The 21,133-nt window shown below is 36.8% G+C and overlaps 1 protein-coding gene and 2 pseudogenes across 1 annotated transcript in view; 1 reads left to right on the forward strand and 2 right to left on the reverse strand.

The window, feature by feature from the left end:
* MAGI2 (membrane associated guanylate kinase, WW and PDZ domain containing 2) overlaps nt 1-21,133 on the reverse strand; it is a 1,847,576-nt gene that overhangs the window by 651,475 nt on the left and 1,174,968 nt on the right. The window contains exon 4 of the mRNA XM_074194021.1: nt 5,404-5,619. Within this exon, the coding sequence (XP_074050122.1) occupies nt 5,404-5,619 (216 nt within the window). The remainder of the gene's footprint in view (nt 1-5,403; nt 5,620-21,133) is intronic.
* On the forward strand, nt 10,791-12,295 carry LOC141493114 (actin, cytoplasmic 1 pseudogene; annotated as a pseudogene).
* Nucleotides 19,351-20,967, reverse strand: LOC141493564 (ATP synthase F(1) complex catalytic subunit beta, mitochondrial-like; annotated as a pseudogene).

Here is a 21,133-nt window from a genome sequence, read left to right on the forward strand (position 1 = left end):
GAAGTATTGTATAATAAAGGCTAGAAAGGGAGAAGGTCAGAGTGATGTGAAGAACTTGAAGGAGGGGTCTGTATTTTATCCTAGAGGAGAAAGATACTTATTGCAATTAATTGTGATATGGCCAGATCTACATTTTAAGAAAATCACTGGCAGCTATGATTTTTTCCATTGATTGTTTGGAGGGGGGAAGAGCTGAAGTAAGAAGTTTACCTGTAGAAGCTACTTTAATAGTTCTGACAAGAGGTAGTGAGAGTATCAATTAGATTGGTATCGCATGGCTCATTCATATTGAGTTGATGAATCCACTAAAAATCATAGACCTTGTTTTCAACTGCTATTCTATGACACATCCTTTTTTATAGTGAAGTTGAACTTTTTGGATTCAAGTGTAAAACTTTCTAGTTATTATTATTAAGTATTATGATATTATATTTGGCCAAATACTGTACCCTAAAGGGAAACTTTTACTACAAATTCGAGAATCCAATATAGCTTTTATTATCTGAAAATTTAGTAATAGTCATGTTAGATATGCATGTTCATATTATTTCAAGAGCCTAATATCTGCATACCTTGAATTTTTAGTACCCAATGCAATTACTTTAGAGAGTAGAGATGACAAAGAACAATCATTTTGTTTAGTTAGTAATTTCTTAGTGGAATGTCTTTGTGGAATGTTAAGCTTTTAATTTAATCTTCTATCAATAGGGGTAAAGCAAACCCCCAAAACACATTTTATTAATCTATTTATAACTTCATATATGTGGCATGATCATTCTAAATCCAACATACTTTACTTATTTATTTAGACACAGAATATGGTTGTATCTTAACTATGTGAACATGTTTGGATAAAAATTGAAAAAGGTAACCATTGGTACAGATGGTTTGCTACGTGTTTCCATGGAAACAACTACATTTCTGTGTTAGACAGAGCTACTTTGAAGATTGTAAACTAAGCCATTTATTAATTGCATTTTTTGGGGTGGGGTGGGTAAACACCTGATACTTCATTAAAGACTTTCCATTATGGAAATTCACCAATACATACTGGCAATTAAGCTATCTTTTAGGAATTAAAATTCTTTGAGGTAGCAAGGTGTTATATACCATGGTAGAGTACTGGGCTTGGAGTCAAGATCTGAATACAAACTCAACCAGAAACACTATTTGACCCTGCCCAACCTGTCTGCCCCAGTTTATTTATCCAATAAATGTACTTATCTATTAAATGGGGAATCATAATAGCTCTCATCTCAAATCAATGGGATCATAATGTACAGTGTTTAACAGAAGAATTTAATAAATGACTATTCTTTCCTCTCCTTTAAAGAAAACTATTACCTGGGAATATTGACTGTTTGGGAGATTTGGCCATCATCAAAGATAGACTATGTCAGAGACTCTGATCTTTTTTATTCTGAAACCAACTCTCCTTTAACTATGTAATACTGCCTTTTGATTGACTTATAATGCAACATTAGTTTGTTATGCTAAAGATGAGTAATATTTTTGTGCCTTTACTCTTTCTGAAATGATTAAAACTTTGTGATTTGAACTGTGAATTAAAAAGTCAAAAACTTACACTATTATCTCAATTTACATATATGCAAAATCAGAACTCTAACTTAATATCTCTGGATTTTAAGATACCAGAACTTTATCTAGAACCTCATCTAGTATAGCTAGGTGGGAGCAGTGAATAGAGTGCCAGGTCTAGACTCATGAAGACCAATCTTTTTGAGTTCAAATCTGTCCTTAGACTCTTAATAACTGTGTGATGCTGTATAAGTCACAATCACGTTTGCCTCAATTTTCTAATCTATAAAATAAACTGGAGAAGGAAATGGCAAACCATTCTAGTATCTTTGCCACGAAAACCCCAAATGGGGACATGAAGAGTCAAATAAAAGTAAAAACAACTAAACTACAACAAATTATATCTTTTATAGCCACTCCCATCCACACATAGTGATTTATGAGGAAGAATATATTTAATATATCCTACAGCTATTTTTTCCATCAAATTCTTATTAATGTTTGCAAATAGTTATCCCTGGATTCTCTGTCAGTGTCAAAAAATCTTATCAAATTGGAAGGACCTAAGTACTGTCTTAGAAATAGAATTTTGGAGGGGCAGAGCCAAGAAGGCTGTGTGAAGGCAGCATTCCCCAAGAACTCTGACCCCCCCCCCCCAAAATCCCCTAAAAAACATACAAAGGATGTCTCTAGCCAATATTTAGTGGGGCAAAACCCACAGAAAGACTGAGTGATACATTTTACCAGTCCAAGATAACTTAGAAGTTCTGAGAGAAAAGTGTGCTTCACCAGTAAGGAGGATTGGGAAAAAAAAAGCCTTAGCTTAGCATAGCCCAGCCCAGCCCAGCCCAGCCCAGAGATCACCAGCAACAGCTTGTAGGGGCAGGGAGATAGCTCTGCACCTGGGTGAGTGTAGAGTGAGGAGCAAGGCCGCAGAACCTGCAGTGAGAATTGGGAGAAAGCAGCCTGCACCCCCAGAGATGGTAAGGGGGGGGTCTGCAGAGATTTCCTCTGCTCTCCCTGGGGTAGGACCCTGCTGTTTCATACCTACACCCAGGTTGCAGATCCTGCCTTATAGCCCCAGGGCAGAGGGCAGTGCTGTGGTCATCTACATATCAAAGCACAGGCTAGAGAGCATAAATACTTTGGAAGAATAAAGGTCCCAGTAGGGTGTTTCCCTCCCCATAAAAAAACAACTCCAAAGCCTTGAAAGTGCTGTAAATTAGACTTGGTCTGAGGAAATAAGTAAACAATAGAAAAAAAAGGATCTGACCATAGAGAACTGCTTTAGTCCCAAAGAAGATCAAAACACATACTCAGATGATGACAAAACTGAAGCTTTCCCTATCCAAAACCTCCAAGAGAAATAGAAAATGGGCTCAGACTATGGATAAACTCAAAAAAGACTTTGAAAAGCTATTAAAGGAGATGGGGGGAAAAATTGGGAGGAGAAATTAAAGGGATGCAGAAAAATCATGAAAACCAAATCAACAGCTTGGTGAAAGAAATACAAAAAAAATACTGAAGAAAAGAATATGTTAAAAAACAGTTTAGGCCTAATGGAAAAAGCAAAACAAAAGGCAATTGAGGAGAAGAATGGCTTAAAAAGCAGAATTGGCCAGCTGGAAAAGGAGATTAAAAAGCTATCTGAAGAAAATAATTTCTTCAAATGCAGAATGGAACTAAAGGAAGTTGATGACTTTGCAAGAAATCAGGAAGAAATAAAACTCTTCCAAAAAAGCCAAAAATTAGAAGAAAATGTGAAATATCTCACTGCAAAAACAACTGACCTTGAAAAACAGATCCAGAAGAAATAATTTGAAAATTATTGGGCTATCTGAAAGTCATGATCAAGAAAAGAGCCTAGACTTCATTTTTCAAGAAATAAAACAGCAAAATTGCCTTGAGATCCTAGAAGCTGAGGGTAAAATAGAAATCAAGAGAATCCACCGGTCACCCCCTGAAAGGGATCCCAAAAGAAAAACTTCCAGGTATATTATGGCCAAATTCCAAAACTCCCAAATCAAAGAGAAAATTCTAAAAGCTGCCAGAAACAGACAATTCAACTACTGAGGCTCCATAATCAGGATTATACAGGATCTGGCAGCATCTACATTAAGGACTTGTAGGGATTGGAATATGATATGCCGAAAGGCAAAAGATCTTGGTTTACAATCGAGAATCAACTACCTAGCAAAACTGAACATCCTCTTTCAGGGGGAAAAAGATGGATTTTCAATGAAACAGGGGACTTTCAAACTTTCCTAACAAGACAACCAGAGCTGAACAGAAAGTTTGATCTCCAAGTACAGGACTCTAGTGAACCATAGAGCGAATGGAAGAGAGGGACTAACTATGAGGAACTTGATGATGTTGAACTATTTGTATTCCTGCATGGGAAGAATATATTGATAACTCATATGAACTTTCTCATTTATAAGAGCTGTTAGAAGGAGCATATATAGACAGGACATAGGAAGGAGCAGAATATAATGGTATGATGTGGTAAAGGGATGGAGTCAATGGGTGATGGGGGAAAGTACTGGGAGAAAGGAAAAGGAGATGAAGAAGAAGCTGAGAGATTTCACATAAGAGTCAAAAAAGCTTTTTCAATGTGGGGAGAAGACAAGGGGGAATGAGTGAACCTTCATTCTCATTGGAAATGGCTCAGGAAGGAAATGACATACATGCTTAATTGGGTGAGGAAATCTGTCTTGCCCTGGAGAAGGATGGGAGGAAAGGGACAGGATGAGGGGGAATGGGGAGAAGGAGGGGGGGGAATATTTGATAGAAGAGAGGAAATATTAAGGGAGAGGGTACTCAGATTCAACACACTTCTTCTGGACAGGGCCAGGATCAAAGGAGAGAGAGAATAGAATAAATGAGAGTGGGGAGAAATAGAGTGGAGGTACAGCTAGTAATAGCAACTGATGGAAAAATATTGAAGCAACTTCTCTGGTGGACTTATGATAAAGAAAATAACTCACCCCAGAGACAGAGCCATTGGAATCTGAATGCAGACTAAATTACATTTTTTTTCCTGTCTCTCTATTCTTGGTTTCCCATCTTCTTGGGGGGGAAGGGTTTTTTGTTTATTCTTATGTTTACTGTTATAACATTCAATTTACATCAATGTATGGCATAGAAACAATGTAGAGACTGTCAGATAGCCTTTGGGGGAAGAAGGGAGGAAGGGGGAAAATTGTAGAATTCAGAACCTTGCAAAAAATGATGGGTATATATTACTATTGTATATAATTGGAAAATAAATAAAACATTAAAAAAAAGAAATAGAATTGTGTCATCAATGGGCTAGTTAATCATCAAATAGTCTAGTTAAACCCTAGAAGAAGGAACTATTTTTGGTCAAGGCTATTCATGAAATGTTGATAGACTGTAGTCAGAATTATAAGGAGTACTCTTACCTACAGAAACAAAATAATAAATTATAGCAATTCCTACTAATTGAAAAATTTCTAAATAAAGTCCTGAAAAATCCAAAGATCTTATATATATTTATCACAATTTTCACCTAAAGATTAGTATCCAAGAGTCCTTATCCATCGGGGTCCATGCTCCTTCTACATGGATAGAATTCTCTTTTTTTTCTAAGAAAATTTTAACAATTTCCTTGCTTGATTCCTACCTCTATTTGCCTATTTCTTTCTCTCCCTCTCCCTCTCCCTCTGTCTCTGTCTTATCTCCCTCTCAGACCTCTCTCTCTCTCTCTCTCTCTCTCTCTCTCTCACACACACACACACACACACACACACACACACACACACACACAAACACACAAACAAAATCATCGGTATCCTAATAATATTGTAAAATGAATGAGTGAGTTTTAGAATGAGTACTTACCTGGAGTTACTACTACCCCATTTCCATTGACCACAGGTTGTTCTTCCTCCTCTTCCTCAGGAGGCTCAATTCCTCCTTTCTCCATGTTGCTTACTGACTTATTCCTTTTACGTTTTCCTTCGGCACTTGGTGTGGCTCCTGGAAGTATCTGATCTGTTACATTTAACAATAAGGGAGCTGGTTCTGCAGGAGGCTTTGGGGTACCGTAGTAATTATCTATAAATAAAATTTAAAAACAAAAAAGAATTAAATAATTAAATAAAACAGACATATCACTCTCCTTACCTTGGCACCCTACCATATTTTGATATGAGTAACTATTACCTATTTATTTCTTACTTTTCAAAGAGACAAGAAACTATAATGTACACCAAAGGTAATAATGCCATGATTTAGGACCAAAATATATATTGACTGCTTTACTTTCTCATTTTTACTCCCCCTTCCTGTGACAGATAAGAATTTATCTTCCAGTCTTCCCTTATGTTCTTAAAATATGGTATACATACAGCATAAAACAAATATAATTGTTTTACATTCTTAATAATCTGATTATGAAATTAACATAACATCATCGATAAAACATCCTCCATTGTAGTGGAGGATATGAAGTAGTTTGGAGTGAGGATGCTTTTGAAACCTAATTTTGAATTATTTTTTCCTGCAATGAATAATATTAAACCTCTCTAGAACCATAGGTCACATACATTTTCAGAGCTTTCAAAGGTCACTGGCTATTTGATTTGACCAGCATTTGGCTCTGGGTCATGTTCAAGTGAAAATTAAATGTTTTGGGATATTGCAGAGTGTTTTTCTAATCATTTATTTTGCCCTAAATAATCACTAGTTTTATATATATTTCTACTTGGCACTTGGTACCTTTATATTTGGAACAGACAAAACAAAATTCAAGAGAAAATATACACCCGTTCTGACAAAAAAAATGAATGGGAATTATCCTTTTCTCTTCTGGCATTTAAAAACCTATCTTCAAACCAATCCTTATGTTTGGCTAGAAATAATTTACTTTAGTCAAAACCTTAATTCACTAACAAATGACTGAAAACTATATATGCTAAAGGTATTATGAATCGTCACAGTCCATTGACAGAGAATTATGCACAGTAAGTAATTTAATAGTAAATATGTAAAAATCTACTAAGCAAAATGAACCAGAAGAATTCACTGAGTTTTATATGAAGCAAGTTGAAAACTCCGGTGATATAAAGGTGATACAAGGTTTTCTCAATTCATCACCCTTCTACAAAACTTTTATTGTTGTATTGTCCCTAACAGGAACAAGGCAATATTCTTAGCCCTGATTGGAGTACAGAGGTCAATAAGGCATATTATTGCTCTCAAGTAATTTAAACTTTAAGAGGTGAAATTAGACATTTTTAGGAAAAAAAATGATACAAAAGTTGATGTATATAAATATCTCTGGAATACCAGATAACAGATAAAACAGAAATATTACAAAGAGACAATGTGAAGGAATACAGATGAGGACAGGGTAGAAATCATTTGGACAATGTCAAGTTTATCAATTCATCTTTTAAAGTAATATTTTTCAATTAATAAAGACCTATTTTTTCCTCTCCTTTTTCTCCTTCCTCCAACTTTCTTTCTTCTCCCTTCAGGGAGGAAAACAGTGAAAGAAAACTCTTATAGTATGTATGCATAGTCATGTTAAACCAATTCCCACACTATGTTCAAAACAAAAATACTGTTTCTTGTTCTCCATCTACAGCTCATCACTTCTGTAACTAAAAATGGGTAGGATAGCCTAAGGAATCATCCTGAATCTTTCAAAGTTGTTTACTGTGCAAATTGTTCTCCTGGTTTTGATCACTGTAGTCTGCATCAGTTCACAAAGACATTCACTTAAACAATCTCCATTATTTTTTAAGGCACAGTAGTATTATGTTGCATTCACATATTATATTTTATTTGTTTTCATTTTCTAAATTATGGCACAGCATTAATTTTTAGTTTTTTGCTGCTATACAAAGCCTTAGTATAAATATTTTGTATATATAGATCATTTTCTTGTTTTTCTGACTTCTTAGGGTATTTCTTGTAGTGGTGTTTCTGGGTTAAATGCTATACACAGATGAATTAATTTGATCATTATTCCAATTGCTATCAATCTATGCATCCCTCAGCATATACTTGCAAAGTTGATTTTGTGGTACATAATTTCAGAAGTTTACATTTATTCTAATTTAATTTAATTTTATTAGATGTAGTCCAATATTGAAATTTTTTTTTTTTTTGCATTCTGACTGTGGCATACATTGTCTTAGGTTCCTGAAATCATATAATATATCTTTATTAATGATCTTGATTTGAGTTCCATGACTAGTAATATCATTTTGTTGACTTGAAAATCATGGTGAAAATATCCCTCAAACTTTTTTTCCCTTAGAATAAACAATTCTGTTGCCTTTATAAAAAAAAGTTTTTAAACAGTTTTATTCAACTTAAAGTCTATTTTCTAACATAATATCAAGGATAAAATATTTCACTATTTTACCTTATGCATTTTTCCAATTTCATAGGATTTCACTTGAGTGGACAATGATATCATTCACTTGAGTGGACAATGATATCAAAGACTCATTCTCAAAGTTCATTGTCCATTTTATTGAGTAAACATTGACTATCTTAAGAATAACATTATTATCTTCAATGTTATAAGAAGATATTTGGATTCATACTTCAATGAAGATTTACTAAGACATAAAAAAGACATCCTGTCCTCAGATAACCACCAAGTTAATTTGCTTTGAGTAACTTAAAATAGTGTTTCTTTGCTAAACAACAAAAAAAGTTTTTACTCTGGAAACATGCATTGTTATTATATTTAGCAGTAGTTTGGGCAGGCAGTTGTAATTCTATGGGTATATAATAACATGTGTAAGCATTATATAAATTAACTGCAGATCATTTCAAGTTGACTTCAAATGGAGATGGATTTTAGAGAGGTAACATGCTTATCCTCAAGATTACTCACAGATTAAGGTCTTGACCCCTATTCCTCCCCAATATCCTCAGTGCTTTTAGTTCCATTTTGGTAAGCAGAAGGAATCAATTTTGGATAATGTCTTACTAGAACAGAGATGATTGCCTATCAGGTACCCTGGGGACATACATATAGAAAAACTCATCACTGGTATCCTAAAATAACTTGAAAATATGCCCTTGTGTTGGAAACTGTATATGGAGAAATCAAGGTTCCTGAGAATTTTATAATTTGTTTTTACAGTTTTATAAATGGAACAAATGTTTAGATGGATACTTGGCATTCGCAAAGGCACCTGCCGAGTTAGACTGTGACATTAAACAGAGAAAAGAGATTTGAGCTCCAGACCCAATCATAATTAATTATGTTAGAAAACCTGCCAGATCATAAGTAAACAGTCATTTTCACCCAAGTCAGAGGTTTCATTTATGTATACAACCCAATATATCATGGAAAGCTTAAAATTTAATCTTGCAGGCAGGTCTTATAGATATGTGTGTATTAAAAATAACATATAAGGGGGCAGCTAGGTGGCTCAGTGGATAGAGCACTGGTCCTGGAGTCAGGAGTACCTGAGTTCAAATCCGGCCTCAGACACTTAATAATTACCTAGCTGTGTGACCTTGGGCAAGCCACTCTACCCCATTAGGTTTTTGCCTTGCAAAAACCTAAAAAAATAAAAAAAATAGCATATAAAAGATAGTGATATAATTCTGATTAAAAAATCCTGTCTAGTGTAAAATATTTAAATCATGGCAGGAGTTAGAGGAAAAAGAACAAGTCACTTAGGCTAGAGTATTATGTTACCATATAAATACATTATATATATATATATAATATTTCATTTTAATTAATTTATTTAATAAAATTAAATATATGAATAAATATACTTATGTTTATATATAAATATATATGTGTATTATATATATTTAAAATCCCATTTATTGATACCAAGCACAATTAAGCCAACATGTATCAAATGTACCAATGTACCAAGCTTTCATACTTTAATAATAATCTGATTCCCATCCCAAAATAGCCCACTATTTAAGGGCATTTATATCATCCAATTTATTCAAATTAATATTCTAATAAAATTTTCTCAAATAACATTAAGAATAGAATGAGGTACTCCAGAATTTACCCTTTCTTAAATGTTACATGCATTAAGTACCTTTAAAGCAAAATGTTCACAATTTGACTTTCAAAGTTAACATCTTTATGTTTTCTTTTTTCCTGAAAATAATTCCTTTTTTATTTTTCAGATACAAGAGAGCAATCACAATGAGATTAATTGTTGAAATGACATATAGTAGTCATCTAATAGATTTTATACATTGGTTAACTAAATAGAACCTTTTCCCAATAGGTAAGAGCCAAAATTACAAGTTATCTAGTTCTTATTTCATATCAAGTAAAATTTTGTGAGAATGTTATTTTCATAATCCTGATAAAGTGAATGTTTTCATTTAGTCCAGATACTTAAATTTGTACCTTTCTTTTACAGGTCCTATTTTTCAACAAGTTCAATAGCCATCTCTTCCACAAGTCCTCTATCCCCCAGACACTATCATTTAAAAATAAACAGGACATTTTGTTGAATCTCTACAGTAGTTTTCACAATAGCCTACAGTTTGAATTCTACCATATCCCACTGTCCCTCAATACTCTTCAATACCCTTAAGGAAACCATCAAGATAGTTTAATTTGGCTGACATTTTCTTAGATGTGTTTGCAAGTACTCACTGAGTTCCCTGTAGTCAATCAAATTTAGTATTCATTTATTCAAGTACTATCTGAAGCTAGCTAAGTTGGTTGGGCATAGCAGTAATCTTTGTGTGCTAAATAAAATGGTGTATGCAGACTAGCCTGAGTTGTTGGTACGTTCACTGAGAGGGAGTCAGATAATTTTCTTGTAGTTGTCTCTTCCTTTAGGCATTGTCACAGTAGATCAGAACATTTCTCACTTGTTCCAAATAAAGTACATAAAGGAGTTGGGCAGAGAAACCTTAAAGTAACTGGAGAGGAGTCACAGAGGATGTGTTTGATGCCAAGAGACAATAATTTCAAAATGAAACATTTGAGAATTTAATAAGTTTAATTGGTAAGTTGTTTAAATGCTCCTTTATACATTTTTCTTAGTTAAGAATGCTGGAAACTTTAGAGGCTCCATTTTAGTACTGAAGATTTTTAGTATAAAGTACAATTAACAGAGTGATTCTTTTTACTAAGGAGCCCAAATGGAGTAATTTTCTGTGCCTCAGAATGCTAAAGAGTATATCATATAGAGCTGTGAGCTCTTCCACCCGGCGTGAACTTGCCTCCCCGCCTCCCGGTGCCGCACCACCGCCTCTCTCTCTCCTAAGGGTTTAGACGTGCCACCTCCAAGTTCACCATGGATGATGATATTGCTGCTCTCGTTGTTGACAATGGATCTGGAATGTGCAAAGCTGGCTTTGCAGGAGATGATGCCCCTCGGGCTGTCTTCCCTTCCATTGTTGGCCGCCCAAGACATCAGGGTGTGATGGTGGGTATGGGCCAGAAAGACAGCTACGTGGGAGATGAAGCTCAGAGCAAGAGAGGTATTCTGACTCTGAAATACCCCATTGAACATGATATTGTCACCAACTGGGATGACATGGAGAAAATCTGGCATCATACTTTCTACAATGAGCTCCGTGTGGCCCCTGAAGAGCACCCTGTGCTGCTCACAGAAGCTCCCCTGAACCCCAAAGCCAACAGAGAAAAAGATGACTCAGATTATGTTTGAGACCTTCAACACCCCAGCTATGTACGTTGTCATCCAGGCTGTGCTGTCCCTATATGCCTCTGGTCGTACCACTGGTATTGTGATGGACTCCGGTGATGGTGTGACCCACACTGTGCCCATCTATGAAGGTTATGCCCTTCCTCATGCCATCCTCCATCTGGATCTGGCTGGCCGTGATCTGACGGACTACCTCATGAAGATTCTGACTGAGAGAGGGTACAGTTTCACTACCACAGCTGAGAGGGAAATCGTGCGTGACATCAAGGAGAAGCTGTGCTATGTCGCCCTAGACTTCGAGCAGGAGATGGCCACTGCTGCCTCCAGCTCCTCTCTGGAAAAGAGCTATGAGCTCCCTGATGGGCAAGTTAGGTTAGGTATCACTATTGGCAATGAGAGGTTCCGATGCCCAGAAGCTCTCTTCCAACCTTCTTTCTTAGGTATGGAATGCTGTGGAATTCACGAAACTACCTTCAACTCCATCATGAAGTGTGATGTTGACATCCGTAAGGATCTGTATGCCAATACCGTATTGTCTGGTGGTACCACCATGTACCCAGGCATTGCTGACAGGATGCAAAAGAGATTACAGCCCTAGCCCCCAGCACAATGAAAATCAAGATCATTGCCCCACCTGAGCGCAAATACTCTGTCTGGATTGGAGGCTCCATCCTGGCGTCTCTTTCTACCTTCCAGCAGATGTGGATCAGCAAGCAGGAGTATGATGAATCTGGGCCTTCCATTGTCCACCGCAAATGCTTCTAAATGGACTGTTTGTGTTTGTTTTTGGTTGTTTTCGTTATTTTTTTTTTGTCAAAAGGGTGTGATAATGGCCCAAAAAAAGAGATGAGATTGGCATGGCTTTTTTTTTTATTTTTATTTTTATTTTTTTTGGCGCTTGACTCAGGATTTAAAAACTGGAACGGTGAAGGTGATGAGCAGTCTAAGTATGTTGGAGGCAAACATCCCCAAAGTTCTACAGTGCGTCTTCAGGACACTGATGGTACATTTTTTTAAAGTCATTCCAAATAATTGTATAATGCATTGTGACAAGAGTTACTTGCCTCTATGAAGGCGGCTATCCTACTCTTTAGAGAAAAGGAGCTACTTAAAACATCCAGAAAGGGGAGGGGGGAAGGTACTAGTATTGCTTTTCATGTAAATTAATGTAATCCTTTAAAAAAACTTTTTGTATCTTCCGCCTTAATACTTGTTACTTTTTTTTAATTGTCAACCATCATGGATGGCCCCCTAAAATCCCTCCCTACCCCCAACATAGATGTGAATGAAGACTTTTTTTGCAGTCTCCCCGGGAGTTTAATAAGATTGGTGCCAGTACTTGGGGGAGGGGAGGAGCTTTACCTGTACACTGACTTTAAGACCAGTTCAAATAAAAGTGCACACGTTAAAGAAAAAAAAAGAGTATATCATATAAAGGGCTATTTTTTTCAATTTGAATTTCAGCTATGATCTGTGATATTATCATAATATTGCATAAATCTTTTAATATCTAAACTGAGTCTAATGTAGAATGTCCAATATTTGAATTTATATATATAAAAAAATATTGATCATACTTTATGAGCTTACACTAACATTTTAAGGAATCTATGCCTTTTCAAAATTAACTGTTCACCTCTTTGGGAGATGAAAAAGGAAATTAAGGTCCAAAGTATACTGATACAAAAACAATTGTAAGCATCAACATGTCCCAACAGCTGATGAATATAGTTTTCATTCCTTCTTGGTTCTACACTTATACAAGAGTACTGGAGTAATCTTCCAATCAGTGCTTTTGGTGCTCTTAAACATGGTTCATGATTTGTAAGAAGGGAAGATACCAGAATTTTTAATGGTACCTTCATCTTCTTTTCTATAGTTCATTTTCCCTTTTGAAACTCATGGACCTCTAGATCTTAGTCTCCATATGGCCCCTGACTGGCCAGGACTGCTGAAGAAGGGGCTAGAAAAAGTGCCCTAAAAATTGTCTGCCTACCCAACCCTAGCCTCATTATCTTGGCACATCCCACCTTAGGGTCAAAACACAGAAAATATACAAAAATTTCAATGAAGTTTCCACTCACCAGCAATACATGAAATTTGTGCCCAATTCATAGACAATACAAGATCCAATAGAAGATGAACAGTTCTTATAGCAAGAGAACTCAGTAGGTATCATGCTCAAAGAGCAGCCCAGAGTGAAACAAGGCTGGCAAATAAGGGTCAGCTTTCTACAGCCTACCAAAACGAGTGAATGACTGGTTTATGACAATGAGATTATTGCTTTCAGGAAAACCACACTACGATGAGTGTCTATGCTTTCACCATGTAAAACCCTGATGAAATTAAAGGAAAAAAAATTTGAAGACTGGAGACTCTTATCATCAATGTACCAAAATAAGAAAAGTTTGTAATTCTGGGTGATTTTAATGTTAGAATAGGCACAGATGATCAGACATGGAAGGGAGTCCTTGGGAGGAATGGAGCTGGAAACAGCAATAGCAATGGCCACTTTCTAGTGAAGACTTGTAAATCTCATGACCTCATAACAAACACTATCTTCCAATTAACTAAACACAACAAAGCTTCCTAGATGCACCCTTGCAGCAAACATTGGCATCTAATGGACTATGTGATTGTAAGAAGAAGAGACAGGATATGAAAGTAATGATGGGAATATGTGGTGCAGAATGCTGGACTGATCATAGACTCATTTTCATCAAACTAAATATTCACATTCAACCTAAGCACTGACCCAAATGCAAAATGAATACTAGAAAAATTAATGTCAAAAGAGTGCTTCTCTGAGTGGGAATAGTTTGTTGCTAAGTTGGAGGGAAAGTTTAGCCAACACACTTTAGGCAAAACAGTGGAGCAGAAAAGAAGTGGGCAGCTTTCAGAGATTTGTTGTACAGCACTTCATTTGCTCATCAGGGTGAGAACACTCTCAAGATTGCTTTGTTGAAGATGATGAGGAAATACATTAGCTACTAAGTGACAAACAAGAACTCCATAGGTTTTACCAGCAGGATAGTTCATCCATTTCTAAGAAGGCAGAGTTTAATTCCATTAAAAGTAAATTACAAGTTAAACTTAGAGAGAGGCAGGATTCTTGGCTCAGTAAGAAGGCAGATGAAATTCAGTTTTAAGTAGATAGTAAGAATGTGAAGTGCTTTTATGATGCCCTGAAGGCTACTTATGGACAAAAGACATGTGGTGCATCTCAGATACTAAGTGCTGATGAAGTCACATTGATTAGTGATAGGGGCATGTTCTTAGAGAGATGGGCTGGACACTTCCATACTGTTCTTAATAGACCACTATCAGTCAATGCTGAAGCTATTGACCATTTAATTCAAATTGAAATCAGTTCAATCCTAGCTGAAGTTTTAACTGAAGAAGAGATTTTGAATGTCATTAGACTCCTTTTATGTGGTAAAACACCTGTTACTGATTCTATTCCAGCTGAGATTTATAAGGGGTGGTCCATTGCTCATACAAAAACTGATGGAAACTTTCCAGGTTTTATAGCATGAGGAAATTAATACCAAGGAATTGAGGAAATTAATACCAAGGAATTTAAGGATGCTTCCATGCCCATCTCTAGAAAGTAAAGGGAATAGATAGTCCTGTGACAATCACAGAATTGTTTATCTCTTAGTAATTGCTGGCAAGATTATTGCCAGAGTCCTTCTTAATAGTCTGTCCTTCATCTGAAAGATGGTCAAATCCCTGAGAGCTAGTGTGACTTCAGAAAATGTCAAACAATAATTGATATGGTGTTTGTTGCCTGACAACTCCAGAAGAAATGTGAGGAGAAGAATGGAGTCTGAAACAATATTTGTATATCTGATCAAGAACTTTGATATTGTCAATAATGAGGGCTTATGGAAAATTAGGTTAAAATTTGGTTGTCTGGGAAGTTTATTAGTATTGTACATAAATTTCACAATGATATGCCTGCCTGGGTTCTGGTATAGCAGGCAATACTCTTGTGATTTCTCAGTCACCAATTGAGTAAAATGAGGCTATGTTATTGCTCCCATGCTTTCTAGCACATTGGTTGCAACCATGTTTTTAATTGCCTTAACAGAATGAACACAGCTTCAAGGTCACTACCATACTGATGCTAAATTCTTCAACTTGGAAAGGTTACAAACCAAGATCAAAGTGGAGGAGGGAATATTTTTCATGATTTTCTTTTTCTCTTTTTAAAAAACAATATTTATTTAAGGCAATGAATTTAAGTGATTTGCCCAAGGCCACACAGCTAGGCAATTATTAAGTGTCTAAGGCCCGAACTGAACTCAGGTCTTCCTGACTCTAGGACCCATGCTCTATTTAGTGAAACACCTAGTTACTCCCATGATTTTCTTTTTGCAGATGATGGTGCCCTCAATGCAGCTTCTTTATTTTTTTTTTTGTTTGTGCAATTGAAATTTTATTTTATTTTTCCAGTTATATGCAATGATAGTTTTTCAATATTCATCCATTTGAAAATATGAGTTCTTCATCCAACCTTTCTGGAGAGCAATTTGGAATTATGCCAAAAGGGCAACAAAAATGTGCATACCCTTTTATCCAGCAATACCACTACTGGGTCTATACCCTGAAGAGATGATGAAAAAGGGTAAAAACATCACTTGTACAAAAATATTCATAGCAGCCCTGTTTATGGTGGCTAAGAATTGGAAATTAAGTGAATGTCTTCAATTGGGGAATGGCTTAACAAACTGTGGTATATGTATGTCATGGAACACTATTGTTCTATTAGAAACCAGGAGGGATGGGAATTCAGGGAAGCCTGGAGGGATTTGCATGAACTGATGCTGGGAGAGATGAGCAGAACCAGAAAAACACTGTACACCCTAACAGCAACATGGGGGTGATGTTCAATTTTGATGGGCTTGCTCATTCCATCAGTGAGAATACCATCTGTATCCAGATAAAGAAGTGTGGCGTTTGAACAAAGACCAAAGACAATTACCTTCAATTTCAGAAACAAACTAACATTATCTCATTATGTAATTTTGCTATTTCTTATACTTTATTTTTCTTTCTTAAGGATATGAATTCTCTCTCATCACACTCAACTTGGATCAATGTATACCATGCAAACAATGTAAAGACTAACAGACTACCTTCTGAGGGGGTGGGGGGAGGGAAGCAGAATAGGGGAAAACTTGTAAAATTCAAAATAAATAAAATCTTTCTAAAAAATATATGAATCTCAATTTTTCTAACATACTCCCTTTCTTCCCCTCTTCCCCATGGTGATTAACAGTTTGGTAAAAGTTGTACATGTACATTTGTGTTTAGCATATTTACATGTTAGTCAGTTTATGAAAGCAGAAAGAACTAAGTGGAAAGGAGGAAAACAACATGAGAAAGGAAGGAAAAACATGATAGATGTTTTACAAAAATGAATATATCATGCATTCAGATACCACATATTTTTTTTTTTCCCTTGCATGTGGATAGCATTATCCATCACGGTCTCTCAGGGTTGTACTTCATCAGCTGCTCAGAGGAGATGTTTCCATCAAAGTTGATGATCTCACAATGTTGCTAATGCATACTACTTTCTCTTGATTCTGCTCTCATCACTCAATATCACTCCATGCTTCTCTAAAGTCTGACCTTTCATGATTTCTTATCAAACAATAGTACTCCATAACATTCGTATACCATAACTTGTCCAGCCATTCCCCAATTGATGGACATCCTGTCAGTTTTCAATTGCCACTACAAAAAAGAGCTGCTAAAATATTTTTGAAAATGTGAGATTTTTCCCATTTTTAAGATTCTTTTTTGGATTAATGGCTTGTATTGGTATTGTTAGGTCAAAGGGTATGATCAGTTTTAATGCCCTTTGGGCATAGTTCCATATTGTTCTCCAGAATGGCTGGATCCCTTTCACAGCTCCTTCTGTTGTGTAGTAATATCCCAATTTTCCCACAACCTCTCCAATAGAAATCATTTTCCATAATTTTCCATAAATCATCTTAGCCAATCTGATAGGTATGAGGGGGGGTACCTCATAGTAATTTAATTTGTTCAGTGTAACCTCAAAAGTAACAAAGTATAGATCAATTCTCTGCTGCTTGTGCTAATTTTGACCTAACAACATGGAAAAAGCATAGGTTCTCCATTAGACAGCACCACCCCATGGATATGTAGAACCACTGGTTTGCAGCAAATGGAGAAATGTGTATACAATGAATAAGTTCATTTTCTTTGGAAGTGTAGTTTGCAGGGAGGCATATGTTGTTTATGAGGTTGACATATGCATTGCTACAACTATTTCATGGTTTGGGAGGCTTTGAAAGACAGCATGGGGGAGAAGAAGCATTAGGCTGACTATCAAACTGAAGGTCTATAGAGTCATAGTGCTGACCTCATTGTGGTAAGTTTGTGAAACTTGGGACAGTCTACTAGTGACATGCCAGGAAATTGAATTGTTTCCATTTAAATTGTCTTGGGAAGATCTGTAGATCACCTGGCAGGAGAAGATACCGGACACTTAGATCCTTTCTCAAGTTAAACTGGCAAGCATTCAAACACTACTACAGAGAGTGCAATTACAATGGGCTGGCCCATTGTTCAAATGCCAAGCATATGCTTGCCAAAAAGACTATTTTATTGAAAACTCACACAGGGTAAGTGCTCACAGAAGCGATCAGAAGAAATGATATAGGGAAATTCTTAAGTTCTATTAAGAATTTTGGAATTGATTATACAGCATAGAAGACATTGGCATAAGACCACTCAACATGGTATGCCCTCATTAGGGAGGGTGCCATGCAATGTGAGCACGGCAGAAGTGAAGCAGCTCAAAGGAAAAATGAGATAAGTATGTTTATATTATTACCTACCCCAGATGCTCACATGAACATTTTGTACCCATCCTCTGGTAGAGCATTCTGAGCTTATATTGGTCAGATCAGCTACAGCTGGACACATTATAACTTGTTTCTAACATAGTGATGTCATTTTGATTTTCTTTGATAATTCTGGACAAGAACAAACCAACTCAGAACTGCCCTCCTGGACAACATCTCATGAAACTTTCCAGACTCCCCTTCCACCAGTATAATGTATATGTCAATCAGAATGAATTAATGAGTTAAGAGTTGAGTTCCTCATAATGACTTAATGAAAAAATATCTTTGAATAGGCCTTATCAACACATTAGTCTAAGGAGGAAATATGAGAAATGTTTTTCAGACTGTGACAGTTTAGTAGGGAAATTATTTGCAAAAGAATGATAATGATGATGATGATAATAATAATGATAACTACAATAATAACAGGCAACATATATGTGTTTGATTATCTATGTACACATATATATAAATCACATTAATGTTTATAATGCTATATATTTATATATTAACATGTTTGATTTTTAAAGCCACCCTGTGAAGTAGTATGATTTTTAATCTCTATTTTCACTGATCATTCAGTCATGTCTGACTCTTCATGGACCTTTCTATGCTAGAATCTTCTGTACTTCACTGGCTCCAAAAATTTGTTCAGGATCATAATCATTGCTTCTATGCCACTATCAGTTCATCTTCTGCAATGTTATTCTTTCATTTTCCCTTCATTTCTCCCCCAATATAAGGTTCTTTTCCAATGAATTCTGACTTCCCAAACATTCAGCTTCAGTTTTTGACATTCCAGGCAATAGTCTGAGTCAATTTCTTTAAATATTGACTGAATTGAGCTTCTCATTGTTCAAGGGACTCTCAAAAGGCTTCTTCAATCCCCAATCCAAAAACATAAATACTTCAATTCTAAGCTTTCCTTATGGATCAACTTTAACAGCAATATGTTTGCTACAAGAAAAAAAAATATAGGTTAGCCCTTATGGACCTTTTATGACAAGGGTATATCTTTTTTAGCATTCTGTTCAGATTTGCCCTAGTTCCTTCTAAGGAGCAAGCATCTTTTAATTACATGGCTATAGTCATTGTCTGCAGCAACTTTGAGAACAAGAATAAAAAATATGACACTGCTTCCATTTCTTCTTCCTCTATTGTCAGGAAGGGATTGGGGTAGTTTCCATAATATTAATTTTCTGAGTTGAACTTCAAATCAGCTTTACAATCTCTGTTTTTCACCTTCATTAAGAGATTTCTTAATCCTTCACTTCTTTTTTTTTTTGAGTTGTAAGATGTACATTTTATTCAAAAGTTTAAATATTCTTCAGAGTACATAGCTTTTCCAATGAAAGTTCTTGTGTAGTTTGTTCAGACAACTGAAATTTTAGGATTTGTGGCAGAAGAAGTGACTTCTCATGAGTGCTCTTCAGCCAGTTTTTCAGCTTTTGTCACTGCTTCTTCAATGGGTCTTACCATGTAGAAGGCCTGTTCTGGGAGATGGTCATACTGATCTGCCAAGATCTGCTGGAATCCCTGAATGGTTTCTTTCAGGGGTACCAACTTCCCCATATGTCCTGTGAATACCTCAGCAACCTGGAATGGCTGAGACAAGAAACGTTGGATTTTCCTGGCCTGGGATACTGTCAACTTGTCTTCTGACAATTCATCCATAGCAAGGATAGCAATGATGTCCTGGAGGGACTTATAATCCTGCAGAATCTTTTGCATACCTCGGCAACATCATAGTACTCATTGCCAACAATGTTGGGGTCCATGATCTGAGAGGTGGAATACAAAGGATCCACTGCAGGGTAAATGCCCAGCTCAGCAATAGCCCGAGACAACACAGTGGTAGCATCCAAGTGGGCAAGGGTAGTGGCCAGAGCAGGGTCAGTCAAGTTATCAGCAGGCACATAGATGGCTTGCACAGAAGTGATAGAACCCTTCTTAATTGTGGTAATTCTTTCCTGCATGGTACCCATATCAGTGGCCAAGGTAGGCTGGTATCCCACAGCAGAGGGGATTCTGCCTAGCAAAGCAGACACCTCTGAGCCAGCCTGAGTGAATTGGAAGATATTATCAATGAAAAGCAGTACATCTTGACCTTCTTGCTCTCTGAATATTCAGCAACAGTGAGGCCAGTTAAAGCTACCTGGGCCTGAGCACCAGGTAGTTCATTCATATGACCATATACCAGCGCTACCTTGGAAGTGGTATCCTTCAGATTAATGACACCAGACTCAATCATCTCATGGTACAAGTCATTGCCTTCTTGGGTTCATTCACCAACACCAGCAAACATAGAATAACCACCATGGGCCTTAGCAACATTGTTGATTAACTCCATAATCAATACAGTCTTTCCCACACCAGCACCACCAAACAGACCAATTTTGCCACCCTTGGCATATGGGGCCAAAAGATCCACAACTTTGATGCCAGTAACCAGGATTTCTTGCTCCACACTCATCTCTATAAACTCAGGAGCCTCAACATGAATACAGCAAATTGGTTTTGATTGGACCCCCTTCATCAATGGGCTCTCCAATCACATTCATAATTCTTCCTAGTGTCTCGGGCCCCACACGGATTTTGATAGGGGCACCAGAATCCAAGACCTTCTGCCCTCTCACCAACCCTTCAGTACCATCATAGTAAGGGTCCGGACTGCGCTCTCACCCAGATGCTGGGCGACCTCCAGCACCAGCCTGGTTTCCCGGTCCTGCCCTTGCAGGGCGTTGAGGATCCACCACAGCCCTGGTGACAGCCACGATGCAGCCCTGGGCGGCGGCGCCGCTCTTGCTGGCCGGGGTGGTCTGGGCCACATAGTCCGGGCTGGCACCTGAGGCCGAGGCAACGGCAGCGCGGCCAAACAGCCCCAACATAGCGTAGTCCAGGGAGAGACTAATCATAATCCTTCACTTCTTGACATTGAAATGATATCAATTGCTTGCATGAGATTGTTGCTATTTCTCCTGGCAACCTTAAAACATGGTGTTATGCATGATATACTCTGAATATAAATTAAAAAAATAAGGTGTCATATGATAT

This window comes from Macrotis lagotis, chromosome 7 (genome assembly GCF_037893015.1).
Source record: "Macrotis lagotis isolate mMagLag1 chromosome 7, bilby.v1.9.chrom.fasta, whole genome shotgun sequence".
In the NCBI taxonomy this organism is placed as follows: Eukaryota; Metazoa; Chordata; class Mammalia; order Peramelemorphia; family Peramelidae; genus Macrotis; species Macrotis lagotis.